Raw genomic sequence first — 26,506 nt, forward strand, 5'->3', positions numbered from 1 at the left:
CAGACTCACCGTCTGTGTTAGTGTCTCTTCGTCTGGGAAGAGTTCCAACCTTGTCTGTCTGAGGCTTGTTAGCAGTGAGTGGCGCCCTCTTGTGTCCAAGGCTATGCGAGCCTTGTGTACCATGGTCTGCTGTGCCAAAGCTGTCTGAGAGACACTGCTCAGAGGCCTTACCTATAATGGACCGAAATGAGACAGTTATTGAATATTAAGGTTTGGGTATGAATTCAAAACCAAGTATTTGGAAAACCCATAGAGGATCAGCAGATCTATTAACAAGCCAAACGTGTCAGTTGGAACGATAGCGGAACTCAAAGCTGCGATTGAAATCAACAAATACTAGAAATTTCAAAAACTGTCTGTTCTACATCCTAGCCTATATGTGATGTCGAAACAGAAGGTATGAGAGCATATTGCTACTGAATGCCAGAATCAGAGTACAGAACTGTTTTTCTTTGTTTGAGTGACAATAAAATCAAGCTCTAAAACCAGACAAGCATTTGAAAATAAATAAATAAACTATTTAAAGAAGTACTCCACAAATGCAATATGGCAGCCGCTGTGGAAATACTGCCACCACAAAAAAACCTTATTCATGTTTTGATTCACTGGACTGAAATAATTCCCTCGCTGTGACTGAATGCACTTCTAAAATAGGAAGAACTCTTGACAGCTAAATAGGAGTTCATAAAATGTTTGCATTGCTAATGTTGGTAAATATTTTTAGTCACACTGATCTGCATTTTGCCCTGCAATGGGTTAATAAAAGGGCTTAAAAAACACATATTCTCAATTCACATTTCAATTTTAACCTTTCAAACAATGGAGTCTAAAAATGGTACAATCCTGTCCCTGTGGGAGAAGCCATCAAGTTTCTCTTTAAAGAAACATTTTCACACAGTAAACCTATTTATAAATGCATCAAATCTTAAATGCAAGATGTGTTTCTTTTCAGTAGAGCCCTACTAAAGATGTTGAAATATCATATATTATTGCTTTGACATCTATCCACGGAGGACTTCAAGCAGCTTTTAACAGACTGTCTTAATATTTCTTTGAAAAAGAATAAAGAGGTATTAATGGTTAACCCTAAACTATCTGAATATCCTTGAGATGATGAAACTGTTTTACATTTGCCCAAATGTATTGTCTGCATCACATTGCGCGCAAATCGCGGTCCAAACGACCAATCAATGTCCTAAAGGACCAGAACAGTGTACGGGCGGCTTGCATGCATGTGATTAAATGATCCATTTTATGCTTTTGTGTTTGTGTTGCCGACCCATAATTGATTAGCAAGGCTACACACTGCAAAACATTTTCACTTCAAGCTTCAGTGGCCCAACCACATTGGCAGATAGAGTGTTGATATTGAAGAAATCTGCAATGCCTTGGATAGTTAGAAAGCTGATTTTCTTGATTATTCACTGCTGTTTTTACATTATTTACGTGTGATAATTGGATAGTGGATATTGTTAAAAAGACAATATTGGTTGTCACCCACCATAAAAGGCACTTCTTCTTGTTGCGAGTTAAAGAATGTATTTCAGAAACTATCTGACATGAATGCAGTTTCTCAGATTGGCTGAATGTATGAACAAGAAAAGCAGAATTGTCTCCTCTTTGATATCGTCCTTTTCTTAAGTACCCCATTCAAAATCTCTGATAAGAGACAGATTTCCTTTTGTTGCATTTTGACATCTGTATTGTTATATGTTTTAAATCTACACTTTTGTGGTTTTTCAGTAGTGATGACAGCAAAACACATGTTTCCTTTCAGTGAATCATAACTATATCCACATGTCTCCCATTCATATGCAGTCATGGTGAAAAGAAAGCACACCCTCTTTCAATTCTAACTTTTTCCGTATCAGGACATAACAAATAATCATCTGTTCCTTAGCATGTCTTAAAATTATTTAAATACAACCTCATATGAACAACAATGCATGGGATATTAGATAGTGCCATTATTTATTTGACAAAAATTAAGGAAAAATGTTGAAATGATGTGTGAAAGTCTAAATACAGCCTCACTTATAGCCTCAACTAGGTTACTAATCAAGGTCAAGGTCAAGGTCAAGGTCAGATTTATTTATATAGCACATTTCCAACAGCCGATGCTGCACAAAGTGCTTAACAATAACAATAAAATTAAAAACTACAGTGTAATACAATAATAACAATAGAAACAATAGAATAGAAGAATTGAAACAATACTAACTAATTCAGTACAATAATAACAATAGAAACAATAGAATAGAAGAATTGAAACAATACTAACTAATTCAGATAAATCCAAAATGCTTGGGTCATAATGTGTTAAAAGCCAGAGCGTAAAAGTGTGTCTTTAGTAAAGATTTAAATTGCTCAAAAGTTTGAGCAGATCTAATATTAAAGGGGAGACTATTCCAAAGTCTGGGACCTGCCACAGAGAAGGATCTATCACCACGAGATTTGAGGTTAGTCCGTGGAATGGACAACAATAGTTTTGAACTAGATCTCGTGGGTTTTCCTGGAGCATAGGCAGAGAGGAGCTCTGACAAGTAGGGGGGGGCTCGGGCGTTGAGTGACTTAAAAACAAAAAGTAAAAGTTTAAATTGGATCCTGTAGGGGACAGGGAGCCAGTGTAAAGAGGCTAAAATTGGGGTTATATGCTCTCTCCGTTTAGTACCGGTTAGCAGGCGAGCAGCAGCATTTTGAACCATCTGAAGGCGATGGATGGTGGCATGATCTAGGCCATAATACAATGAATTGCAGTAGTCCAGTCTGCAAGTAAGAAAAAGGTGGATGATACGCTCGAAGACGTCAGCCGGAAGGTATGGCTTTATCCTGGCTAGCTGTCTTAGCTGAAAAAAACAGGACTGAACTACTGCACTCACCTGCTTATTCAATTTAAAAGAACCATCAATGTAAACTCCGAGGTTTTTTACATGTGTTTTACAATACGAGGAGAGGGTACCCAACGTGCTGTCGATATGATTGAAATTGCCAAAAATGACAACCTCAGTTTTGTTTTCATTTAGCTGTAAAAAATTTAATGATAACCACTGTTTAACGTCGTCAAGGCAGCGTAATAAGAGCTGCGGCTGATCTGATCCTGATTTTAAAGGTAGATAAATCTGTAGATCATCCGCAAAGCAATGAAATGAAATGCTGTACCGCGAGAAGATGGAGCCCAATGGCAGCAAATAGAGTGCGAAGAGGGCGGGACCCAAAATAGAGCCTTGAGGAACGCCGTATTTAAGAGGAGCTAATTTGGAGTTGTGGGGGCCCATATTGACATAAAAGAACCTTTCTGTCAAGTAGGAGCGAAACCACTGAAGGGCAGATCCTTTTAGGCCAGCATGCGATTCTAGCCGTGATAACAGGATGTCGTGGTCAACCGTGTCAAAAGCTGCTGACAAGTCCAACAGTAAAAGGGCAGCAGGGCTGCCAGAATCCATAGTTAAGAGAATATCGTTAAAAATCCTTAAAAGTAATCAAATGCATTAACAGCAACTACTTTTAGCAGTTTTAGTCTGGAAAATTCAGGTGTGTGCTAACACGATACCAAGGAGGAAAACCATCCACAGTGATCCTAGAGAAGCAGTTACTGCTGCCAATCAATCTGGAAAGCATTATGAGGCCATTTCCAAACAATCTGAAGTTCATCATTCCACTGTGAGAAATTTATTCATTAGTGAAAAACATTCAAGACAGTTGCTAATTTTCCCAGGAGTGGACTCTGCAGTAAACTCACCTCAAAGAAACTGAAAAAAAGAAAAGAAAAAAAATCTACATCTCAGATGCTACAGGCCTCAGTCAGTATGTGAAAAGTTAAAGTTTGTGACAGTTTAATTAGAAAAAGACTGAATATGTATGGTTTGTTTGGAAACAGGTTGCCAGGAGAAAGTCTCGTCTCACGAAAAGAACACGGCAGCAAGGTTTAGGTTTGTAAAGTTGGATAATCTGGATAATCTGAAGACTTCCGAGTGGAGATGTTTGGCCATACAGCCCAGCACCACATCTGACAAAAGCCCAAGACAGTATATTACCACCAACACATCATACCAGTTGTCAAGCACAGTAATGGAAGGGGGATAGTTTGGGCTTGTAGTTTGCCATGGGAACCAGGAACCTTGCAATCACTGAGTCGAATATGGACTCATCTGTGTTCCAAAGTATTCTAGAGTCAAATGTGAGGCCATTTGTCCAACAGCTAAAACTTGGTGCTAAAGGTAATTGTATAAGCTACTGAATCATGGCTTAGTTTTTCACACACTGCTTCAGCATTTTGGCTTATTTTTTGCTACATGGTGTAATATGCAATGCATTGTTGTTCATCTCAGGTTGTATTTTTAAAAAAATGTTTTTTTAGTTATGTCCTCCAATGTAAAATTTGGAAATTGAGAGAGGTTGTACTTTCTTTCTTTTTATCATTATGCTTTTCATCGACTACACTGAAGATGAAAAACTTCTACTAGCTACATTCTCACATGGGAATGATATTATTCTTAAAAGTGGCATGCCTTCAGTGAGAACACATCAAGTGAAAGCTATGAATTAAAAATGGGCTCCATAAATAAGTAATAATCATACCTCGGTTTCACAAATCATCCATATTCCTAATGAAAGTGCTATCGGTGAACTTGGTGTAGGCATATAAAAATATAATTAGAGCATGCATGTTAATATCTGTCATATTTTCAGCACCTATGCATTATTATTTACCCATATTTCCATGTGAGCATGACCTCATAGTGTCAATGACTCAGTGGTCTATTCACTTAAAAATGAAGACAGCAATTAATTTTTAAAACATTTTTACCTGAGCCCTCAAGGTTATCCATGCTGTGACCAGGAGTGTATTCAAAGCCACACAAATTCTTTGACACCACAGCATATCTTTCATCCTCCTCCTCCTCTTCCTCCTCGTCTTCAGAAAGGAGAGTGGTTCCCAAATCAGAACCCAGTGTACTAGACATGAAGTCGATTGGGGAGTTGGACACGTTTGGACTGGTTTTCATATGCCTATTTAAATGTGGGGAAACAGTGTGTATTAATAAAATGTTTTTAAAGCAACAGAAGACAGATAATGGGCGTGAAAAATGCTGCAAAACAAGCATTACAAATTCAGAATCAGTAGATATTCAGGAGGGTGGAGATGCAATGTGCATACACTATGAATGCCTGCAGTGATTTTACTGATTACTTTCTCAGTGCTGGTGTGTGTTGTGCTAACACAATGGAGTTGTAATTGGACTGGATTAAGGATATCTGGATGGGCAGGGCTGTCACCAACATGCCTGTTATCTCCCGCACAGCTGTCCTCCATGATGGCTCGCATCCCACCATAGAGGAGATGCATGCATAATTACTAACTCTATTTACTGATGTCAGAACAGCATGTAAGACTAAACCCAGTCATTACCCTCCATGTCGCCACTGACTTGTCAAGTTTTCCAATGCTCCATCAAAGGTGTAATCAATGGAGAGATGTTTTTATCGCTTGCAAGACACACGGGCCGCAGGTCTGAGCTGACACATGTAAATACCAGCATTGAAAGGCACTCAGACATTTTCCATTGATATGCAAAATCCAAACTTTCACCAGAATAAAATGAATAAAATTACATGCATCTCTCTAACAGAGCAAAGCAAACATAGTTGAATGGATCTGCGTTACCATGCAAAGCTTTCACACTTTCACATTATTACCAAAAACAAGAATATGAAAGGTGGTCTTAAAAAGCCATCTTTGCTTTTCCTTGTTTGGTGTTCTAGCATTTTGGTTGTGAAGCATTTTGTGATGCTTACTGTATATTGAAAAGTGCTATAAATAAATTTTTATAAAACCTAGCTTTACAAGGGAATCTTACCATGCCTGTTTGGCCACTTCATACTGGTAGGCTCTAGTCAGCTCATCCAAGTGAGCCTGCAAGATGGACTGCATTTCTTCATGGTGGGCAGAACTGAGAGAGGACGATGAAGGCTGACTAAAAGTAGCTGCTGCTGGGGAGGAGGACCTTCCTCTCAGGGGAGGAGTGGGACCTCTCTCTTCCTCTACTTCATTTTCCAAATTCTGATGGCGGTAGGTCTGGACAGACATTGGTGGTGCCCAGCTTCCGTTGTCATATCTGGCATGTGGACAAAATGTTTTCATGTTAATCACCACATTGACTTTCCTAAATAACTGATTAGAGATGTATGCCAAAGACAGAAAATACCTGTAAATATTCCACTAACAAAAGTGTTCTCAACACTTTTAAATGATCAGAAAATAGCAGCCACAATATGTTTAGGCTTTACAATGCAAGTGTGACTGTGCAATTCAGGATGGCAAAATGTGGTCCTGAAGACATCTGCTCTAGAAGATTTACCACACAGAGAGTAGCACTTTAGCCACCATTCAGAAAAATCAGAATCTGTCATATCTCATCATCATATCATATTATCCCAAAAGAGCACTTTGCTCTCTAAGTGCAGGCTTACTTGTGGTTCCTAGAGCTTCCAACAATACAGTGGGGGAGACAGAGCCTTCAGCTGTGAGGCTCCGCCCCCGTTAAACCAGCTCCCTGTTTGGATTTATCATAATCCAAAGACAAGCACCTAATATGGATATCTTTGGTGTGAACCCACATAGGCACAGAAAGATCCCCAGCTAGTGGTTGGGTTCAAACACACCCAGTGGTTTCACAACTGTAGAAATGGTGCTAGATAAATAACAAAAAAAAGGAATTCACTCCAAGAACTTTTTAATTTTGTTGAGTTAAATTATAATGTTTTGTTTATATGTTAATTAGCACTTATTAGCAGCTATGTTAAGGATATAGCTTGCTAACTAAGCTCACACTGTTAGCGCTTCATCATGTGGTTTAAATATAGTCACTTCTATCTCGAAAAAACATGGCATAGACAAAAAACAAACAAAAAGGCTTCACATTGCAGAGTTCAGAAATTAGTGTGGGGCAGCATGGTGACCACATCCATTTTTCATAACAAAGACTTTAGCTTAGTCTTAGCCAAAAGGGCTAAATGTAGGCCAGCAGTCACTCAGCTAACTAGGGTACTAGCGTTTAACAGGCTAATACAGCTAATTCTTTTTTCTTTCACAAGGTAAATTAAACAGGCAGCTTATATCCAAATTCTGATAATAACACAAAGCCACCCATGCATACACTCTGCTTGGGCCCCAAGTGCAGGCTCTGTGTTTGCATGTGTTTCTTTTCTGTTTTTATGTATTTTAGTACAGAGACTGATGACATATGAATGTACATTACCCTCCTCCATGATTTTCCTGGGGGTAACAGTCAAGGTCAACCTCAGTCCCAGGCAGGGGGTTCATGGGTGGTGGTGGCAGAGGCATGTTAGCCCAACATGTCCCATTTGATTTAGAGGTTTTTGTTCCACTTTTTAGCTTCTTTTTCTTCCCAGCCTTTGCACCTGGGGGTAGGCAAAGAGAGGTTTAGCTTCCTCTATACAAAATACGCAAGAGTATTATTCTACTCTCAGTCCACACACATTCGGTTTTGCTTGGAAAAAGGTACCTTCTATTTTTCTCTGCTGCTTCTCTCTGTGAACTTTTACCCAACCTGTCTTCTACCCAGTTTTCATTATTCGTCTCTCCTGTGTGCTGACAGCACATTACAACATTTTCTAAATGTTGACATTTCTTAAATAGGCATCAAAACCTGCGGCAAACCACTTTAAGTTGCTTCTCCACTTGTTCTCTTTATCTGTGGTTAGTTTGACATTTAACTGAGCACACGGCCTATAGTGCAAAAAAAAAAAAAAAAAAAAAGAAAACACAGAAAAGCCTCCACGACTTTACTAAATGTATATAAGCTACATAAATAGCTCCAAACACTGAGGGATTTTCTTCTTCCATCTAATCAAATTAACCCAAAAGAAATGTGTCATGATTGCGTGACATTTCTAGGCAAGATAAGCTCCCAGGGTAGAATTGTGATGAAGACAGAAGAGTAATTAAGGACATTATCCTAAGGGTTTATTTTTAGTGAATATGTAAACAAATTCTCTCCTTCCTAGTTTGGTCTTTCCTTGGTTTAGCTCCCAGTAATTTAAATGATAGGGAAAAAAGTGCTTGTGATTTTGCTGCAAAGATGCTACACTTAGTTCACAGAGACCCAAGGAGTTTATCATAAAATGAAAAAAACCCAAAACAAAACCAAAAACAATCAAATAAACAAAGATCTTGATCATTTCATCGTGGCTCATACCACTGCCAGGGCGTCTGTCAGTTAGCGAGTAGCCCAGGTTTGCTATTTCCTGCTGGGCTTGAAGAGAAGCCTTCCAGCGGGGATCTGGCCTATCCACCGCCAGCTCGTGGAAACTATTGGACTGAAGTATTTGAGTGGTGGCATAGGGGGTGGGCTGAGTGCCTCGTGCTGGGCTGCTGTAGCCTGCCTTCCCCATGAAGTCGATACTGCTGTAGATGGCACCATCAGACAGCATGGTACCAGTTTTCTCCACCGCTGCAGACGGTAAAACATCTGAGGCAAAAAAGAGGATGAACACAGAGAGGGGAGGGAAATGGAAAAGGCATCATGGAGAGATAAGTTGACATGAAGTTAACGATCTTTAAGGTCATTAACACTCCCTGCTGCTCCAGCACTCTGTATTAGTTAAATACATTTCTCAAATGGACTTGATATAAATGAAAGTGATTATCAACAACCATAATTAGCATGCAATGCTCTGTGGGAGCCGGGTGGAGTGCTCACAAGAGGGATGCTCAAACAGTGCTAACCTTCAGCTCAACAGTCTTGCACGAATAAAGCCTGAAGCTCACCAGGGTTCCATTGAACTTTGAGAACATGTAGGCATACAAACACATAATGGAAACCAATATACTTCAACCACTGTGCGCAACCTCGAAAAACGGACAATGGCAGAGCATGACAAAGAATGATGGGGAAAACAATATCTAAACAGTGCAAATTTAAGCCAGATATCAGGCTTGTCACATCAAATTAGTAAAACAGAGCCCTTGAAGGCTGTTTTAATTTGTGTGTGTGTGTTAACCTATTTGTGTATATGTGCTTAAGTGTGACATCCTGTCAGCATGCTTCCCAAGGGATCAACATCAAAACTGTCCAACTAGGCATCGCTAAACCGTATTCTTCATCGCTCCGGCTTGTTTATGTTTCTTACCTCCTCGGCCAAAGTTGCTGCCGCCTTTTGGACTCCCTAAGCCCCCGTTAGCTGGGAGACTTGTGGAAGGCCAGGAGTCAGCTAACCAGGGGAGGCCTGGATCACCTGCTTTTAACAACCCTGGACGACTGTGAGAGAATGTTTAAAGTCAGACAAAGGTGGATGAGAGGTGGAAAGGACAGAGAACCAGTGACATTGTTAAATATTCAGCCTGCCCTGCTTATTTTCTTCCTGCTGCATCAACAACAAATTGATGCGAAAACTCATTCAGCATATTCTCGCCCGTGGAGCAGCCGAGCACGCAGGCAACAATAAACAACAGAGAGACATAAAATGGCAAGTCTATAAATCAGACTTCTGCCTCCCCTCGACTCTACCACCCCTAACTCTCCCTGGAGAAGCAAGGCAGGCCTAAATACACACTAAATCCACTTTAGAGCCTTAGCACAACAGAAATTTACATTTTAAATTGAGAATCATGGACAGCCTCTGGCAGATCAGCTACACTGCTGCTCAGTCTCCATAGCAACAGAGACAGCAAAAGCCCATTAGGTGGTTTAGGAACGCTACCATGTCATTTTGTCTTTGTGAAGTACAACGTCCACGAATAAAGGCGTTCGCTTCAAGGTAGGAAAGTTGTGGGCAGCAATTCAGGGAGGAACAAAAAATAGAAAAAGACAATTTACACCCCCTCTATATCAGCTGCTGTAAAAATGGCAAAACATTCACATGCCTGCACATTAAGTAAACATACCGTGTGTCTGCATATGTTTACTTAATGTGCAGCTTTACAGTGAGTTTTCCACTGAGCCTGATTTACCAAGTGCCAGGGGAGTTGTTCACAGCTGACTTGGTGATGGCTCAAAGGTGTTCAAACAATTACGTCAATAATTTCCATTTTAAACTACACAAGCATAATACATATATTTACATATATTTCCTTGGAAGAACAGGGCAAAGCTATGCACAGTAGCGCAAGCAGTCTGTGCACCTTCAGTGTGGAGAAAGGCACTCATGCAAAAGGGTTTTACAAGAAAGCGTTTATTTTTAGTCTATTACTTGCAACATTTGTTCTGGCTTTGGGCTTATCTGCTTGCTTAGGTGTAACAAATATGTAGAGCAAACCACTGTCCACAGAGCAAATTCACCTCTTTCCCCCTGTTGTTTTCAGGAATACTTTGATATTCTGTGGACACGCTGTCTTTGCTTTGGGCATTTTGAGCAGTCTGGAAATTCTATCGGCCACTGAGAGGAGTCTCAAGGTCCGACGCATTGTTCTTCTGTCTCCACATAAAACCCATGACTCTACTTACTCTAGGCCAAGCTTTTTAAACAGCACATTCATCACCTCTCCCCTCCTTTATTGACCTCTGGCTCACTCAGATGAACTGAGAAGCGCGCCGGTGACTAAAACACCTGCATTAATTGGTAGCTCTTAGTTCAAAGGAGTGATTAATGATTTCATCACAGTGAACAACAGTGGAAATCGTGCACTGATACAATATGAATAGGCGGGGGTGGGTGAAGGGGGGGCATAAATGCAAATTCCATTCATCAGGAGAGAACTCTTCATATTAAGTTTTACGATAGCATGGTGTCATTAAAAAGTTCACCATGTGACACCGAAATGTCCGCTTGGAAGCTTTAGCAGTAGGGTTTCTGAAGGTTTTTAGTGGAGAAATTCTCACCTTCCATTGCGAATCAGGCCTCTGTCTCTTTGGAATGTCACTTGGAGGGAAAAGAGGGAGGAGAGAGAAACAATTAAACTGTCAAGTAATCAACAGCATGACTGTAGATTTGAATGGCTGATACATTACTGCTGTCAAGAATGAAGGCACCTAAATTGCCGGGATATTGTATATACAATGGCACAATGTAAAGACATACCTGCTCGAGTGAAGGTGAAGGACTGAACTGCAATTTAAAGAGACATAAAGAGTGTGCGTATCAGAGGGCATATCAAGTGGCATAAAGAGTGCTTAGAAATATTAAAATGATTCAAAATGCTCTCGTGTTCAAAAGATATGGATTGTGTGCTTTCATTTTTGCTTTGTTTGTTCATCCATCACTGATATGTCAGCACTGTGATCATATTTTGATGAAGCTTGGGCAATAACGCAGCTAACATTCCAGCATTTTCTGATTTACACTGACTGCCCTGAGGGAGAAGTTTAAATGAAGGTGACATTTTTAACCTTTTATTTTTTATTTTTGCTCGCCTCAGGTGATCTGCACTCTCATCATAATTCTATTTTTTTATGAAATCCTTCCAAAATACATCTTGAAACAGTACGTGTGCAACAAGAAAGACAATTACTGATGCAATAGCATTTTTAAACTACTGCTATAAATTATTTAAAAATGAAGAAATCAATGAATTTTTTAAGTCAATGGCTCTTATAGAAAAAAAAAAAAAAAAAAGAATCCATTGTTTTCCAAATGGAAATATGAAATTTTGGACTTAAACTCCTGCAGTTTTTGAATAAAGGGATCAGAAAACCAGCCCTCAATCACATAAATCCCTGCTGAATTAGGAAATCGCACTGCTCTCTCCCCAAGTCACTAAATAAAAGCTGCAATACGCATTATGAAATTTGCACACAGCTTCATGCTCGACTCGCAGTGGAATAAAAGAACATTCCATACATAAACCTAGATGTACCTCATGTTAATGTGCAAACAACACCAGGCATGGTCTGATAATGGAAGGGGATGTTAAATTACTTATCTCGCATGAATGTATTAGAGTGTTGAGGTGTGCTGCTGATGGAACGCAGCACAGTCGATGCACATCAGTGCACAGTGAATTAAAGTAAATAGGGCCTATTTCCATCCGCGCTGAATACATTTTCTTTGTTCTGCGTTTCAGCCAGCTCAAATGGAGTCACATCTGTGATGGCATCAGCTTCCGCTGGAGAGAGACCTACTTTGCTTTGTGAGCCAGTTTTGATGCAGAACCATGTAAATTGATTTTTTTTTTTTTACCTGCATAGTTGCTAAGTCCTTTCCTCTTTTTTCTCCTCCAGTACAACCAGGCACTGAAGCCCATGAGGACAATCCAGCAAGCCCCTCCCAAAGCAGCGATGAAGGCCGGCTGCTTCACCACATCTGAGATGCTGTTGTTGTTGTCCGATCCTGTCATTACGTCCCTCAGTTCTGCACCTGGAGGCACCACACACCCACACAGGGAGAAAAGGGAAAGAATTTAGAATTTTAATTTCAGTATGAGTGACTGAATGGGATTAAAAAAAATATTGAGCAGGAAAAAATGCAGTTCAGAGAAATTAAATTGCAACAAAATTTTATTCAATATCATCACAATGTTTGACATGGAGATAAATAAATATGGTGAAAATGTACAAGTTTAAGCAAATCAAAGAAGTGTGGAACACACTATGTATCAAACCAGGACACATGGACTACAGAGACCACCGAAAGATGAGCCCGTGAAAAAATACAAACACAAAGAGATAAAAAAAAACCCAGCATCAGTGCATCCAATATAGCGTTAATCAATTCAGCAGTGCACTTATCAACTTGAGCTGCAAGACACAAGATTGACAGAGCAGCTCTGACAGAGTTTGATTTTCTGTTGCGGCTACTGTGCTGTGAAATTAGATTCACAGTCTCCAGCAGGAACCACCCCCCCATCATTAAGCTTCATTCCACAGGCCTGTTTCCCTTTCTCTGGGCGTTAGGGGTGTTATTATATATCAGTCAAAAGTCACAGATGAAGAGCATCTGGCCTGAGCTCCCATATTGATTCTGGGCTTATATACGCTGGGCATCCTTTAGTGATTTCATAAGATGTGATAGGCTGATAAGCTCCTACAAAAACACTGTCTACTTTGTTAGCGCCAGCTGCACACATATTGGAGAGGATTATTGATATGGCTAACAGTACTTGGCACAGTGTTACCAGGCACTACACTTAATGAACTGCTATTGATTTCTCTATAGACATCTGGCGTTGTAAAGCGCAATTTTCTTTCTTCAAGTGCGATAAATTGATAAATCATTTTCCCAGACCCCCAATCTGTGATAGAGACCTAGGTCTCCTATCTTGGGGTCATTTTATTTGACTCGAGGTTTGGCGTGTGTGTGTGTGTTTGTGAGAGAGAGAGAGTGGATTACCCAAAGTGATGAGCTGGGGTATGCTCTTGACCCCCACCCCTGCGCTGGTGCCTGCAGCCACCTCTACACGGTACTGCACTCCAGTCTGCAGACCCCCAACTACCACTGAACGGATGGTCGCGTCCACAGACTTATTGACATGAAAGCGAGTTTCGTTGGCCAAACACCAGATCTGACAAAGACAGACACACCAGACAGATTTCATTGTGTGGTTGTACATCACTAAATCACTAAACTATTCAGTCTGGAGAAGCCTGGGCTCACCTTGTACTCTTGTATGATGCCATTCTGTTGGTCAGAAGGAGGAGGGTCCCAGGATACACTGATGGATGTGCTGTTGTGGTTTCCCACTGTCAGCACTGTCACTTGCTGTGGAGGCGCACTTGGTGCTGATGGGTCACACCGGGAGGGGGTAAAAAGATTAAAGAAAGAAAAGGTAAAAAAGAAAGAAAGAATGAAATCACTACACATAGTTTATTCTGAAAAACGAGTGTGTCTTGTTTTATTTATTTCTTTTTTCATATGTCAAAGAGGGATTTGTCTCACTCGCTACCTCAATTCATATTAATTCAGCAAGCCAAACAACATGGGTTTTTCTATTTCCTAAGCCAGCCTGGCAGATGGCTGCTGGGAGTACTTCATCTCAGTTTCTTATCTTAATAGTGAGATTCTTATTGTGTTGCTGAACCCAGTAAGTAAATCACTTTCATCATGTCCTACGCGCACTACACCATATTGGCCACATGCAAATGCTTCCAGTGTAGATGCACTCAATTTAGCATGTCTGTTTGAATAAAATTGGTCAGTACTCATGTCTGATAATAAGTTTGAGGTGATTTCTTGGTGTGTATGTGGAGACTAAGGGCATAAAAAACAAACTTTAATAGTTCTTTTTTAAAATTAGAGATTGTGGCACCCTCCATAGATAGATGTAAAATTTAAAGAAACTATAGGCAGCAGGAGGCAAAAAGATCATATCTATGGAACTGTGCAAATCAGGCAATCCCTGGGCACATAGTCTCTCTCGATTCCTAATAAAATCATCATTACGTTCTGACTGAATGGATGAAACAGCTAGTTTGAGCCCGATTAAGGAGGCTTAAAATAACAATACTAATCACAGTGTTTCAATATATGGAAGGCACTGTCTTACTGTACTGAGAAGTAAAGGTGGAAATGGGCGTTGTGAGTCAAATTCTCAAAATGGACATGGTGTCTGTACTCTCAAAGTCAAAAGCACCAAGCCATGTATTAGCGCATATGAACTAATGACACAACAGCATATTAGAAGTGTATGACAGAGCATTTGTGCAAGATTTGATCCTGACCTCTGCCAGTTATTTGACATCTGCAAAGCTCAACATCAGCCTCAGGTAATTTACATAGCAAAAAGATGACAAAACAATAGATTTCTTTTGTTGCCAGATGAAACAAATCTCCCTGTATAATGTAGCTTGTGCTTAAAAGAGCGGCTATGAACAGATATGGCTGTGTCTGCAAAGTACTTGACAGGCTGGCAGGACAAAGGAATTAAATCAGCCATAGGAGATGCGGTTTATTTTTATTACATTTAACAAATTAACTGAGCTCAGTTTGAGGATATCTATATTCAGACATTTAGGCAGTATTGACTTTCCAAAGCAATTACCGTTAAACAGACTCACACAAATTACTGTCCCAGTATTGAGATGACTATTGTTCAGAAGGAAGGAAAAAATACACACGCAATGAAGGAAGAGTCAAATATAAAATACAGGATATTATATTATACCATATCATCCTGCCACAAATCTTTACTCCTTTCATTCAAGTAAACATTTACAAGTAATTCCAATTTGATTACGGGTGAAGGAATTCAACTTTCTAAGTCATCAACAGTCTGAACAAAGAAGGCTCCTAATATTCATCTTCGGGCTCATAATATTTGAGGCAATCCTTTTGTCTCCGAAGACAAAAATCTAATCATAATAACTAATCTGATGGAGCAAAAAACAAACAAACAAAGCATTCCATAAAACACAGACCTCTACAACTGTTTGAGGATTTTTGGGGGGCTTTCAAAACCTCAGCCAGGAACAGTTTATTTGTCAGTTTTGTTTGTTTATCTTTTCAGTTTTGATTTTCTGAAAAAAGGAAAATACACATATACAGATAAAATCAGAAGGTATGCTATATGTCAGAAAGTACACAGAATAATGGGCATGTATACGGTTCCACATTTTTTTAAATAAATGAAATGATCATAATTTCTGATTATACCACGTTTAACATTTTATTTCAAAAGTATTCATTCCTTTTGTCATTGCACGTTATTCTGGAAATACTACCACTGTCTGTATATTTTATAATAATGCTGCTTCATACACTTTCCACAAGGCACCTAGTAAGCTTAGAGCAAGCTTAGAGCAGTAGTAGAGTGACCAATAAAAAAAAACTGCAGGAGGGCAGTGACCACTAAATGCCTTCAGTGCTCCAAGTAGGGTAATATCAGGTCACAATTATCCAAGTAACTTTCAGCTTTCCAGATGTCATTTCAGAGGTGCTCTTTTAGCAAACAGTGCCTTTCCAGTCAGTCAAAGGTCTGCATTAGGAGAAGACAGGAACCATTAAGTGTAGTTCTACAATTTCCATATGTACCACAACAATCCCCTTGGATGAATAATAGCTAGAATACCAGTAATGACTCAGGATAATATTACTATAAATGGCTGCAAAACCAAGAAAAGGTCAAAGATTATGTTCTTACTAATGTGACTAATACTTATATTAGGACTGATGTGAACTGTAGCTAGAGAGTAATTTCAAGCAATTAATGCTTCCAATGTCTAAGTAAACATTTCAGGGTTTTTTTTTACCCACAGCTGTGCAATTAAACAAAAGCTACTAAAGCTGCTTAATGTTCTGCTATGCAGGATATGAAGTAGTAAACATAACCTGTTATGCAAATGGATGCATAATTTAAGCTAATTAATTCATGAACTGGTGAACATTACTCTACAACACATCTGCCCCCGCCCCCAAAAAACAAAAACAAAAACAAAAAAACAGTAATAAACTCTATCTAGCAAGAGAAGGGAGCTCTGTTTCATATGAGAATTTCAGCTTTTAGCCTCACTAATGTCCATATGAGACCAGGTCAGATCAGAGGTTCTCATTTTAACAACTATACAAGCATAGAACCTTGACTCATGGGTTCATTTGACTTGCTGTGAATACTGGCTGAAAGCCTACACTCCTCTTTAAACTCACTGAAAGGTTGTGAGGTGCATTAGTATACAAATTCTCCCTTGTGCAGTAGGGAACTTCATTTCCAATCTACCTTTGATGGATAACAAGTGATTTTCTTGCAATTTTTGCAAGAATTGCATTTCTGTGCAGTAGAGAATAGGTTGAGCAAGGCAATTTTTTCCCCCTCTACCACAATGCCTTGTTTCTAGGTATCCCTGAGCAGACCATATGCCCCCATCTGCAAAGACCTCTGTGATCCTGTGTGGCCGTTTTAATTGGGCTCCAGTGAGGTGAGTCTCTCTTTTTTCCACCAGCTTTATCCCCTAGACTAAGCTAGCCCTGTTCTCCTACTGGGGGGAAGATGCAGCCCTGTGATCCACTCATCATCAAACACAGATGCTTTGGGCTAATATTTTCTCTGACATTAATGGCCTTGTCATGACTTGTTTTTCAGCGCAAGCCAAGTTCCACACCATTCAAATGATGCAACACCTGAATGATGCAATGAAGTAAGTGAAGATATTGTCTTGTTCACCCACAGGCAACATATGTAGCCGCTGTAAATGAATGATGATACAGTGCATTCACTTTTTTTTACTCTTGAAGTCCAAAATGCAGTCTCACCTTCAGGGGAATTGATTAAATTTGAAAACAGTGTTAACCTTAATGCCATAGCCTGTATCACCCGATCATGTTTGCTCAGTTGTTATGGAGATCTTTTGCAAAGAGAGGACAGTAACTCTCATTGCTTTTAGCACATTTTCAGATGAGCCGGTAACGGCTTGCAATTTCGGTGAAAAGAAAAGCTAGTGAGTGGATGTTTAGTTGGGATTGTCACACAACCATATTCAAGGTTAAAGTGGATTTTCACATCAGGGGCTTTAAATAATAAATATTGGGTGATTTGACTGGAAGGTATAGAGAAAGTTAATGAGAATCAATGAGAGCATGAATCCTTTAACCTGAATGAGTAGCACTGATTCAGTGACTCCACGTGTAAGATTCATATGCATAATTGAAATTTTGTAGTTCTTTCAAAGTTGTCTCCTTAGTCAGCACTCCACCTGCCTAAGATCTTTCACTCCACAGCTGAGTTGGTGCATCTTAAAGCCAGTGTTTTTGACACCACAGCTGAGATAGTTTCCACCAAATGTTCAAATGCTCCTTAGAATTCTTATAGTTAAGCTCTGTACTGACAGGTTGAGTCCAGGGGTGAAGAGCCCATTCAATGAGAAAACACAACGAGAGTGATGCAGCAAATGAAGTCGCAGCCATGACCTGATTCTCTACCTTTGGGCTTTGTGCACTGTGGTCTCTTTCACTTCAATCTGCTTTTTCATCTCCGATCACAGAAAACCCAACATAAAAGTTGGGGTTCATCTCTTGTGATGTTTGCATTGGCAGCATTAAATAATTTCTATTATAGCATTAGCATGCAAAGATAATTCTTATCATTTCCTGTTTGCAAAGAATTGAGAATGAATAGAGAAGTCTGATATTAATAACATTTCAAATAGCCGATGAATAACACGAGGAGAAAGACGAAATCAGGAAGTGTAATTACACAAAGAGCTCATTGGTGTGTGAGTGTAAGTGAGGTGGGAGGTCATATCATGTACATTTAGACAGAGACATGGCAGCAGGCACAGACGAGGTGAGAGAGAGTTGAGCTTTACTGCTCGCCCTCTTTGCCCACCAACCCACAGAGGCTCGGGGTTGTCATAGAGCCCTACTGCGCTGTCTGGGAGACCTGCTTTCACACACAGGGGACATAGCACTGCAGCAGTGTGCGTATGTGGGAGGGTGTACTTGAAATGCCATTATCCATTCCTATCTAGCCAAGAAGCCATTAGTAGGAGCAACTAAATATGAAAGTAGGTAGAAACATTTACACAAGAGCTCCTGCTCATGCATTAGTAACTATATCTTACTTCTTTCGAACATTAAGTCAGCAGAGAAATACATTTTTATCAGAAATGCGAATTAATTTGTGGCTCACCTTCTTCCATGGTGCGTGCTGTCATGGATTCACTGTCGGCGCCCTGAAATTCATTGAAATACGGCCGCACTTTAATCTCATATACAATGCCTTTCTTCAGACCAGAGAGAGTTATGTCCCTCTCTGAGGCAACCTTCAAGTCCTGTATCTGCCACGGCCCTGGGGAGGGCAGCCCTGAAGTTTGCCGGTACAAAACACGGTAGCCTTGGATAAACTTGGATGGATTCTCCACCTGAAAAGAGAGGAGAAGGAGAAAGAGAGAGACACGCTGCATTGTAATTGTGCGGAAGGTGTCATAAAAACTGCTATGACTCAACATCCACTTATTTAATCACACAGTTCAATTAGCAGAAGAGAAGCAAGAAACCGTACAAAAACAGTAGTAGTGCATTTGCCATATCTGCACAGAATATGTTTTTCCTCTTGTTTTTTTTTAATTTTCCCAGGTTCTTTTCAGGACAGGTACTTCTTGACAGGGGGAGAAGCAAGAAAAAGCTTTTACAAGGAAAATAACACACTGGATTATCACCAAAACAGTGCAAGAGTGGCTCTTTTCTGGCTTATTTCTTTTCTTTCGCTGTCTCTCTGTTGTCTCAGCTTGTATGTTCTTAACAAAATGATTTGTGCATCTAAATGTCCCATAAGCCATCTCTTTTTCCTTTTTTGCCTATGTTTAAAAAAGGAATTACTGTTATTGGGAGTGTGAATAAAAAATAAACACAAATTCCTATTTTCTTCAAAAGATAGAAAAAAGTAATACAATTGATCCAAATTTGTGGAAGTTTGTGCACGCCGGTTCTTACGTTCTCAAATCTCATTACTACCAAACCCTTATCTTTACAGAAATGTGATTTTTCATAAGGCAGGAAAAATTTGCTTTGTGATTTTTGATGTCTTAGTGGAACTGTTTCTAGTAAATGTAATGTCTGATGTAATCCTGCACAAGCTGTGCATATAGGCCAGAAATGTGGAGATCCAAGTTTAACAAGAAGTATGCAATGAAGTTCTCATCTACCACACAGACAAAGGTGACTGACAACTTTATGTTCTGAGCAACAAAGTACTGAAATTAAAGTTGAGTAAAATCCAAAAAACAAAATGGGAAATGCTGTTTTTCCCAAATAACATGCAAAATACAACAATTAAGAAAGATTCTGCTGCAACTGTTTAATACATAAAGTTTGGGTACTGAAAAAACTTCTGTTAAATGGAGCCAGGTCAAATAACGCCTGTGAACCTATTCAGATCCACCACAAACACAGTTGTCTCAGTCTAAAAGCTGTGTGACAGTACACGGTTGTCATGCTGACAAGCATGAAATAGCAGACTGCAGTAAATGTATCCAAGGTGTGTTATTAACCTACAGCAGCAGGCACTGGGACACCTTGCCAACAGACAGAAATAACATTTCCCAGATAAAGCACTGCAAACTGCTTCCAGAAGTGACACATGTAGTGCCTAATGGTGATGTATTTGTCCTGAATAGAAACATTAGTCTTGATTCCTGCATCGCTTCACACCAATCAAAATTGATGCAGCAGCAGCTGTTCATTCTACAAATGTGTATCCATCCCCTCATATTTATTCTGTGTGTGTGCCAGCTAATCCAAAACAAAGTGACGTGCCAGGTATAAAGTTCTCAAACAAGCTTAGACCAGATTTGTTTTTCTTATATTGCTCCAAAGGTAACAGTCGGTACTTCGGCTATACTTTTACAAATCTTTTAAGGGTTGTGGGTACTCACAGTCCAGGTGACCTGCACTGAAGTGGAGCTGAGGACAACAGGATTGTGCATGTTGACTACAACATCCCCCAACTCTTTCTGCACACGACGGTGGTCCACTCCCTGTGCTGTAGGACTAATGTCTGTGACAGAGAAAAAAACCAAAACACAAGCAATGTAAGTGGGAACAGGAATTCTTATCGCTAAAAATTTATTAGAATCCATTCTCATTTCTGTACCTTGAGTGCGAACGGGCTCAGACATTGGGCTCGGATCCCCGAGCCCTTGAGCATTGACTGCCCTGATGATGAACAAGTAGACGGTATTGGGTCGTAGATCTTTGACTGTGAACTCTGTGGTTTTCACATGATCTGCCACGGTCTGCCAGCTGTTACTCACTGACTGACTGTAAAAAGAATAAATTAAATAAGCAGTGAACAACTTCAAATGTAAGAAATCCAGACAATTCATTTGAGATAACTAGATGTACTGCTGAGAGTGGGAGCTCAAATGATGTGCCACATAGTAATGAAACGCCAGAATAACTATTGAAAGGCTTTGAAAAACATTTTGTTTGGTGAAAGAATAGTCAGTCCAACAAACACAAGACACACACACATACACACAAAAAGTGTGCTAATCATATTCTGCTTAAAAACAACCAATAAAGTTATTATTTACATTTAAATACAAGCTACTTTGTACTCCTTGGAAATTAACTATATATATATATATATATATATATATAAAGAGCTACTCATGAATGTTCTCCTTCAAACTGCCCAGGCTTGCTTGACTGCCCACAGAAACACCCACATCTGTTACTGCCATGAAAGTTCGGGGTCACTAAATGTTGCTCGAGGCCATAGGTCGCAGACATACCCAAAAGCCTCAATGACATAGGAGGACACTGGGGAGCCCCCCTCTGGTCCCGGTTTCCATGACAACGAGATACTGCTCTTGGTAACATTAGTAACCTCAGGTTTGGAGGGAGGCCCTGGGAGGGCGGTCGAATTGTGAGATATGAAGTCAACGAGGTCAGTAGCGTCTAAGGAAACAAGACAGACACAATTAAAGCAAAAAACCCACACAAAAACAAAACAAATGCAAGCCATGTTATAAGTGATATGCATAAAACATGTGAATCATTTCTACTGAAGCAGACCTCTGACATCCAAGTAGGCACTCCACGATGTTTCTCCACTGGAGCTGGTAGCAACGCAGGTATACAGCCCTGAGTCAGACAGCTAAGAAAAACACAATTTAAATTTCAAGTTAATTCAAGCTCCCATTTCATCTGAACTCTACAAGAACTGGGCAGATTTCAAAACTGCAACAGAAACCAAATTCTTTTGGGGTTTTTTCACTAAAAAACAGTAACTAATGATAAAAAATAATAATAATGATTGCAGACACTGTGTCTATTAAACTAACAAACATTTTCTGCTCATCTGCATCATAATACAGCTTTTCGAGTGTACTCTGTTGCTTTGTACAGCTGAATCCAACTCTGATCCCAGATGGTTTCCAGAAGCTCTTACGTCACTCTGGGCTTTGCACTTACTAGTACAGTAAAAATGCATTAACCTCCACTGGCCTGCATTTGGCTCGAGAAAAGCCGGAGAGTGGATGAGAGGGAACTTTAATGCTGGCCAATGAAAAAAAAAAAAAAAGAGAGATCCCAGTGAAAGCTTACATTAATTTTCTTAATTGATTTGCTCCAGTAATGGTCACCCGCCATTCCAAAAGCCATCGACATTATCATCACTAGTGCTGACACAGGAAATAGTAGATATGACAACCAATTTCATATTGGCAATGCTTTAGGAGAGACTGACAACTATGTTATCTCTCGAGAGAAAGTACACGAGTGAGGAGCACTTTGACATTGTGACAGTACAGCGTATATTGGAGATTCTCCATTTTATTACCCCCTTCACACTTCTGAATTCAGACTATATAAAAGACTTCAAAAACTAACAAAAATCTATACTCACTATTCATCATTTAACAGCAACCTGACTGTACCTGTTCATCTGTAATGCATTAAAGCTGACATCATTTATCAGGTACGTAGATTCCTCTTTATTCTTTCACACGCAATGCAGGGTGTGAAAGCTACACATGCAAAAACAAACAAAAGCCCCATAGACTAAATATGTTGTTTTCCTTTGATGTGTTTATGAACTGCATTCACATTCACTTCAATGTCCTTCTCACCAAAAGAGAAAGATTTCACTGCAAAATATACGAATAATTTACAGGTCAGAGGAATGTGAAATATGTGCAGTGGGATTAATTGAAGGCACAATAATCAACAGGAGATTCAACTGATATCCTGCTGAGAAGATAACAAGGGCATTTTAATTTTGGTGGTAAAACACTGTCTCCAAGATTAATTAACTGTCCTTTATTTTGATTAATTAGTCCTGAGGACCTGATTGAACTATTGCAAAGGACACTTCAATTCCGTCTGCCACATCTGGCATGAGGAAATATAAAGGTCGTACGTAATGCTAACTGGCAGAATGTTTGCTGCAATTGTGGTTTATCATTTCTAGGGATGGGTATCGAAAACCGGTTCTTGTTGAGAACCGGTTCCCACTGTTTCAATTCCTTGGAATCGTTTGCCACTTTTAAAAACGATTCCCTTATCGATTCCAGTCGCCCCGAATGACGTCATCACGTTGAGTAGCGTCTTTTACCCAGTAGGAAACACGGCGCCTGAGCGGCACAAACGCTCAAAAGTTTGGTTACACTTTATGAGAAAGGATGACAACAGGGCAACGTGCAATACTTGCAAAGTAGAGATTTCATCAAAGGGAGGAAACACTACGAATATGCAAAAGCATTTGCTCAAAAAACACGCGATTGCTTTCAACGAATGTCGTGTTTTTGATCCGCTCCGGACTAGCGAAGCTCAACCCAGCAGCAGCGGTAGCGTTTCCACGTCCTCTCCCGTTAATACTGCAGGTAACTAATCAATTAGCATTGCATATTATGTTAGCGCGATTTACCTTATTACAAAACCTGCTATTACTGTGCGTTGCATTTAGATAACCATGATGAGAGAGACAGAGTCTGGCTGGCTCAGATGCTGGCAGTTCTCGCTGCAGTCTACCGGTAGCGTCTCCTTTCAGGCCAGGATAGACGAATGTCACCCAGCAGTGTCTAAGTTTGTGGTCAAAGGCTTGCACCCATTTGCCACAGCAGATGCCCCCGATTTCACTTTGGTAAGTGAATGTGTTTAATTGTAGGCAGGGACATTACTGGATATTCTTGTGTAATTGCTACAGAATAATTTATGTTAAACTTTGTTATTGCTACAGGAGAATATTTATTTTATTATTTTACATATACGTTTTTTTTCCTGGGGACCCTGTGACACCCCATTGAAGAGCCGTAGGCTGTGGATCTCTTAAGATCCCACTGTTGGGTTTGTAAGGCCATGTTACTCCTAAATTTCTATCTTGTTCAAAGAGAAGATATAAAACAAAGTTCTAAGCTAATCGACCTTAGTGTTCTCCTTTTTTAAAAATAAGAATCGATAAGAGAATCGATAAGGAATCGAATCGTTAAACAGAATCGAAAATGGAATCGGAATCGTTAAAATCTTATCAATACCCATCCCTAATCATTTCATATATTTGGTAATTTGTTTATCTCTTTTAAAAAAATTAATTAGACTAAACCAAGTGAACAACTAAAACCTAGGAAAACAGCTGACTGGCAACAAAGATGGATTGAATGCCAGGAGCCCAGCCAGCACTTAAAAAACAAAAAAGAAAAAGAAAAAAGAAACACTACTCTATATGCTTTAAACATCTACAGACTGAGCAGAAAAGTTAGATGTAACTGGAAAGTGATGTCAGTGAAGAGTCTCCTAAAACTCAATTCTTTCTAATGACAGGCATGGAGAAACGTAATTTGTTAGAAACAAGATTAATTATCTAGAAGTCTAGAAAAAGAAAAAATACAACTTTTCACTCAGCAAGTATGTCTTACTTCTGAATCACAAATTTCATTTAGAGTTCAACGAACACTTAAGTTGAGCATGATTCACCACTATTTTGTGGCAGATCAGTTGCTACTCTTTCCAATAATATAAGAGAAAATGCCTTTAAAATAAGAGTCCAGAAACCAGTGATCTATGGTTAACCCATCAACTTCTTCCAACTGGACTTCAATCATTTTTTAAAGCAAAGTTATGGGGAAAACAATTAAATTAGCAATTAGAGCTATTCTTTGGTGGTTAGTAGGCCACTGTCCCCAGAAGAAACTACAGTACATATTACAGATACAAGGTATCGCTCGCTACTTCAACATAACCCACCCTGGTACTCTGGATCTGAAGGCTGCCATGTTCCAGAAGGGAAAACCTTGTGTCCTTTCCAAGCAGGTTGGCTCCATTCTTCCGCCAAGTGATTGTAGGCTCTGGGTCCCCAGACGCCTGACACCTGAGTAGGGACATGCCTCCCAAAGCCTGAGTTTGGTTGGATGGGCCCTGCCGGATGATCGGTGGTGGGCGGTCCTTCAGGGCTGAGTATAACAATCAAGAATCCGGTGTTATTATTTGAATGCTTTCCTAACATTGTAATTTGAATGTCATAGTCTTGGCAAGAAACATGCAACTATTTTCTTGGAGTTATCAGATTTGTGGGAAAAAATACATGACCTTATCACAAGGTGTTAATTTGTGATTGCAATAATTATATTTGTGGTTGCATGCCCGAGATGTTAGGGTTCAATCTGGTGGATTTGTTGTGAGAGGAACTGACTGTTTTGTGAGGCTTTTCCACAGTAGGGCGGAGTGTTCATGGCACTGCATCACACCTTTGAGTTTTAATTACTAGGTGAGGATTAACGATGCTTCACCCGTGGTGCTAATTACCATACCTTCTTTATAACACCTTTCAGCACATTCATGCCTGTCCTCTCTCTTTCCACTGTGACTCATGGCTCTATCTCCACCCTTTTGGCAAGTCCCCCACAAACACACATGAACCAAACTCAGAATTAGCATGCCAAGCAGAACAACAATACAACTATTTTAAAGCTTTTTAGAGCATGTTATATCATCCAGAAAACAGCCTCTGCACTCTCAAACAGTAATTTCGGTAGTGTTGAATCTCTCTAGGCCTTGTAACTATCCCTCGCTTCCAATTTCCTCACTGCTGCTCTCCACTGTTATCAGGGCTGTCTCCATTCACACAAGTGTTTACAGCAGGCTCTCCCTGCCTTATCTTTCATCACACCTCCTTCAGGACAATGAGCAATACAGCAACTCAAGCAGAATAACAGAAAAATCAGGTACAACTAGGCGCAGCATAGTGTACAGTAAGCAGAACCGCATGTGATTTTCAGAGAGCTAAATTGTTTGCACATATATGGCAATATTATCACGTTGTGTTGTTGAAAAGTATATATTAAGGTTTAACTTAGATGTAAATGTGAACATTAAATAAATGGGAAGATGCCATTATTACTTTTTCTAGTTCAACACAAAATTAGTTTATGTATTATCTAACAAAAGATGCTCTAGCAAACTTTTTCTAATATTACATTTGCTGTAGAGCACGCTCTCATTATCCCAAGTGATTACGGTATAAACAAAAATATGATATTGCTGTTCCTGATTTAGTCTGCTCTGTGAAAAATGCAATCATACTCACAAACCTTGGTGACAAAAGTAAAAATTACAATACTGCTTTCCAAGGTTGTTACAGGGATGCAAGAGAACACTCTCCAGTATTAGTCCCTGCTGCTACTTATTGAACTGTATCAAAACACTAATTACTGATTATGCATAAGAATATCAATTTCTACACTGCTGGTCCAGGTTGGTACTCTTCAATCAAACATCACAGCTAAAAAAATAGCTAAAGTTATAGCTATACTTACATAGTTATAAAGTACTTTTACACTCACACATTTATGGCATATTAGAGAAACCAGCACTTCAGAAAATCCTAATCTAGTGGACACATACAGTATGGCAGCTGATCTTACAAGCTTAGTGCATGCTGCAAAACGATACAATTCAAGCTTCCAAACATCCCAGGCGTCACGCCAACTCTATCCATCTTTGTTTTCAGCCATAAGTCAAAGGAATTTATCCTATCCCTTGCGCTCTACACCTTACATTTTGATATTTATCCATCTCCTCTGAGTGACAGAACAGAAGTCATTTGCTCTCCAAAAAAACACTTCAACAGATGCTAATTTAATAATGTGTGGGAGAAAAAGCCAAGAAACAAATGGGGAGAAGG

At 39.6% G+C, this 26,506-nt stretch overlaps 1 protein-coding gene and 1 long non-coding RNA gene across 3 annotated transcripts in view; one reads left to right on the forward strand and one right to left on the reverse strand.

Moving 5' to 3' along the window:
* The window catches only part of LOC146565383 (roundabout homolog 2-like), an 85,837-nt gene that overhangs the window by 3,230 nt on the left and 56,101 nt on the right, over nt 1-26,506 (reverse strand). For both annotated transcript variants that reach the window (XM_085288510.1, XM_085288509.1), the window contains 17 exons: nt 24,571-24,776; nt 21,403-21,484; nt 21,120-21,285; nt 20,477-20,643; nt 20,259-20,380; nt 18,515-18,746; nt 13,552-13,676; nt 13,288-13,459; nt 12,139-12,315; nt 11,041-11,067; nt 10,842-10,881; nt 9,154-9,281; nt 8,220-8,492; nt 7,260-7,422; nt 5,859-6,116; nt 4,808-5,010; nt 10-171 (listed from right to left, as the gene is read on the reverse strand). In XM_085288510.1, the coding sequence (XP_085144636.1) occupies nt 10-171; nt 4,808-5,010; nt 5,859-6,116; nt 7,260-7,422; nt 8,220-8,492; nt 9,154-9,281; nt 10,842-10,881; nt 11,041-11,067; nt 12,139-12,315; nt 13,288-13,459; nt 13,552-13,676; nt 18,515-18,746; nt 20,259-20,380; nt 20,477-20,643; nt 21,120-21,285; nt 21,403-21,484; nt 24,571-24,776 (2,703 nt within the window). The remainder of the gene's footprint in view (nt 1-9; nt 172-4,807; nt 5,011-5,858; nt 6,117-7,259; nt 7,423-8,219; nt 8,493-9,153; nt 9,282-10,841; nt 10,882-11,040; nt 11,068-12,138; nt 12,316-13,287; nt 13,460-13,551; nt 13,677-18,514; nt 18,747-20,258; nt 20,381-20,476; nt 20,644-21,119; nt 21,286-21,402; nt 21,485-24,570; nt 24,777-26,506) is intronic.
* On the forward strand, nt 9,704-12,247 carry LOC146565384 (uncharacterized). The gene is made up of 3 exons (XR_014894095.1): nt 9,704-9,780; nt 12,023-12,088; nt 12,180-12,247. It is a non-coding gene; the product is annotated as an uncharacterized LOC146565384 (long non-coding RNA).

Source organism: Mchenga conophoros, linkage group LG10 (genome assembly GCF_057382185.1).
Source record: "Mchenga conophoros isolate Kocher_MC1m ecotype Shallow Benthic linkage group LG10, M_conophoros_male_GT1.1, whole genome shotgun sequence".
Classification (NCBI taxonomy): Eukaryota; Metazoa; Chordata; class Actinopteri; order Cichliformes; family Cichlidae; genus Mchenga; species Mchenga conophoros.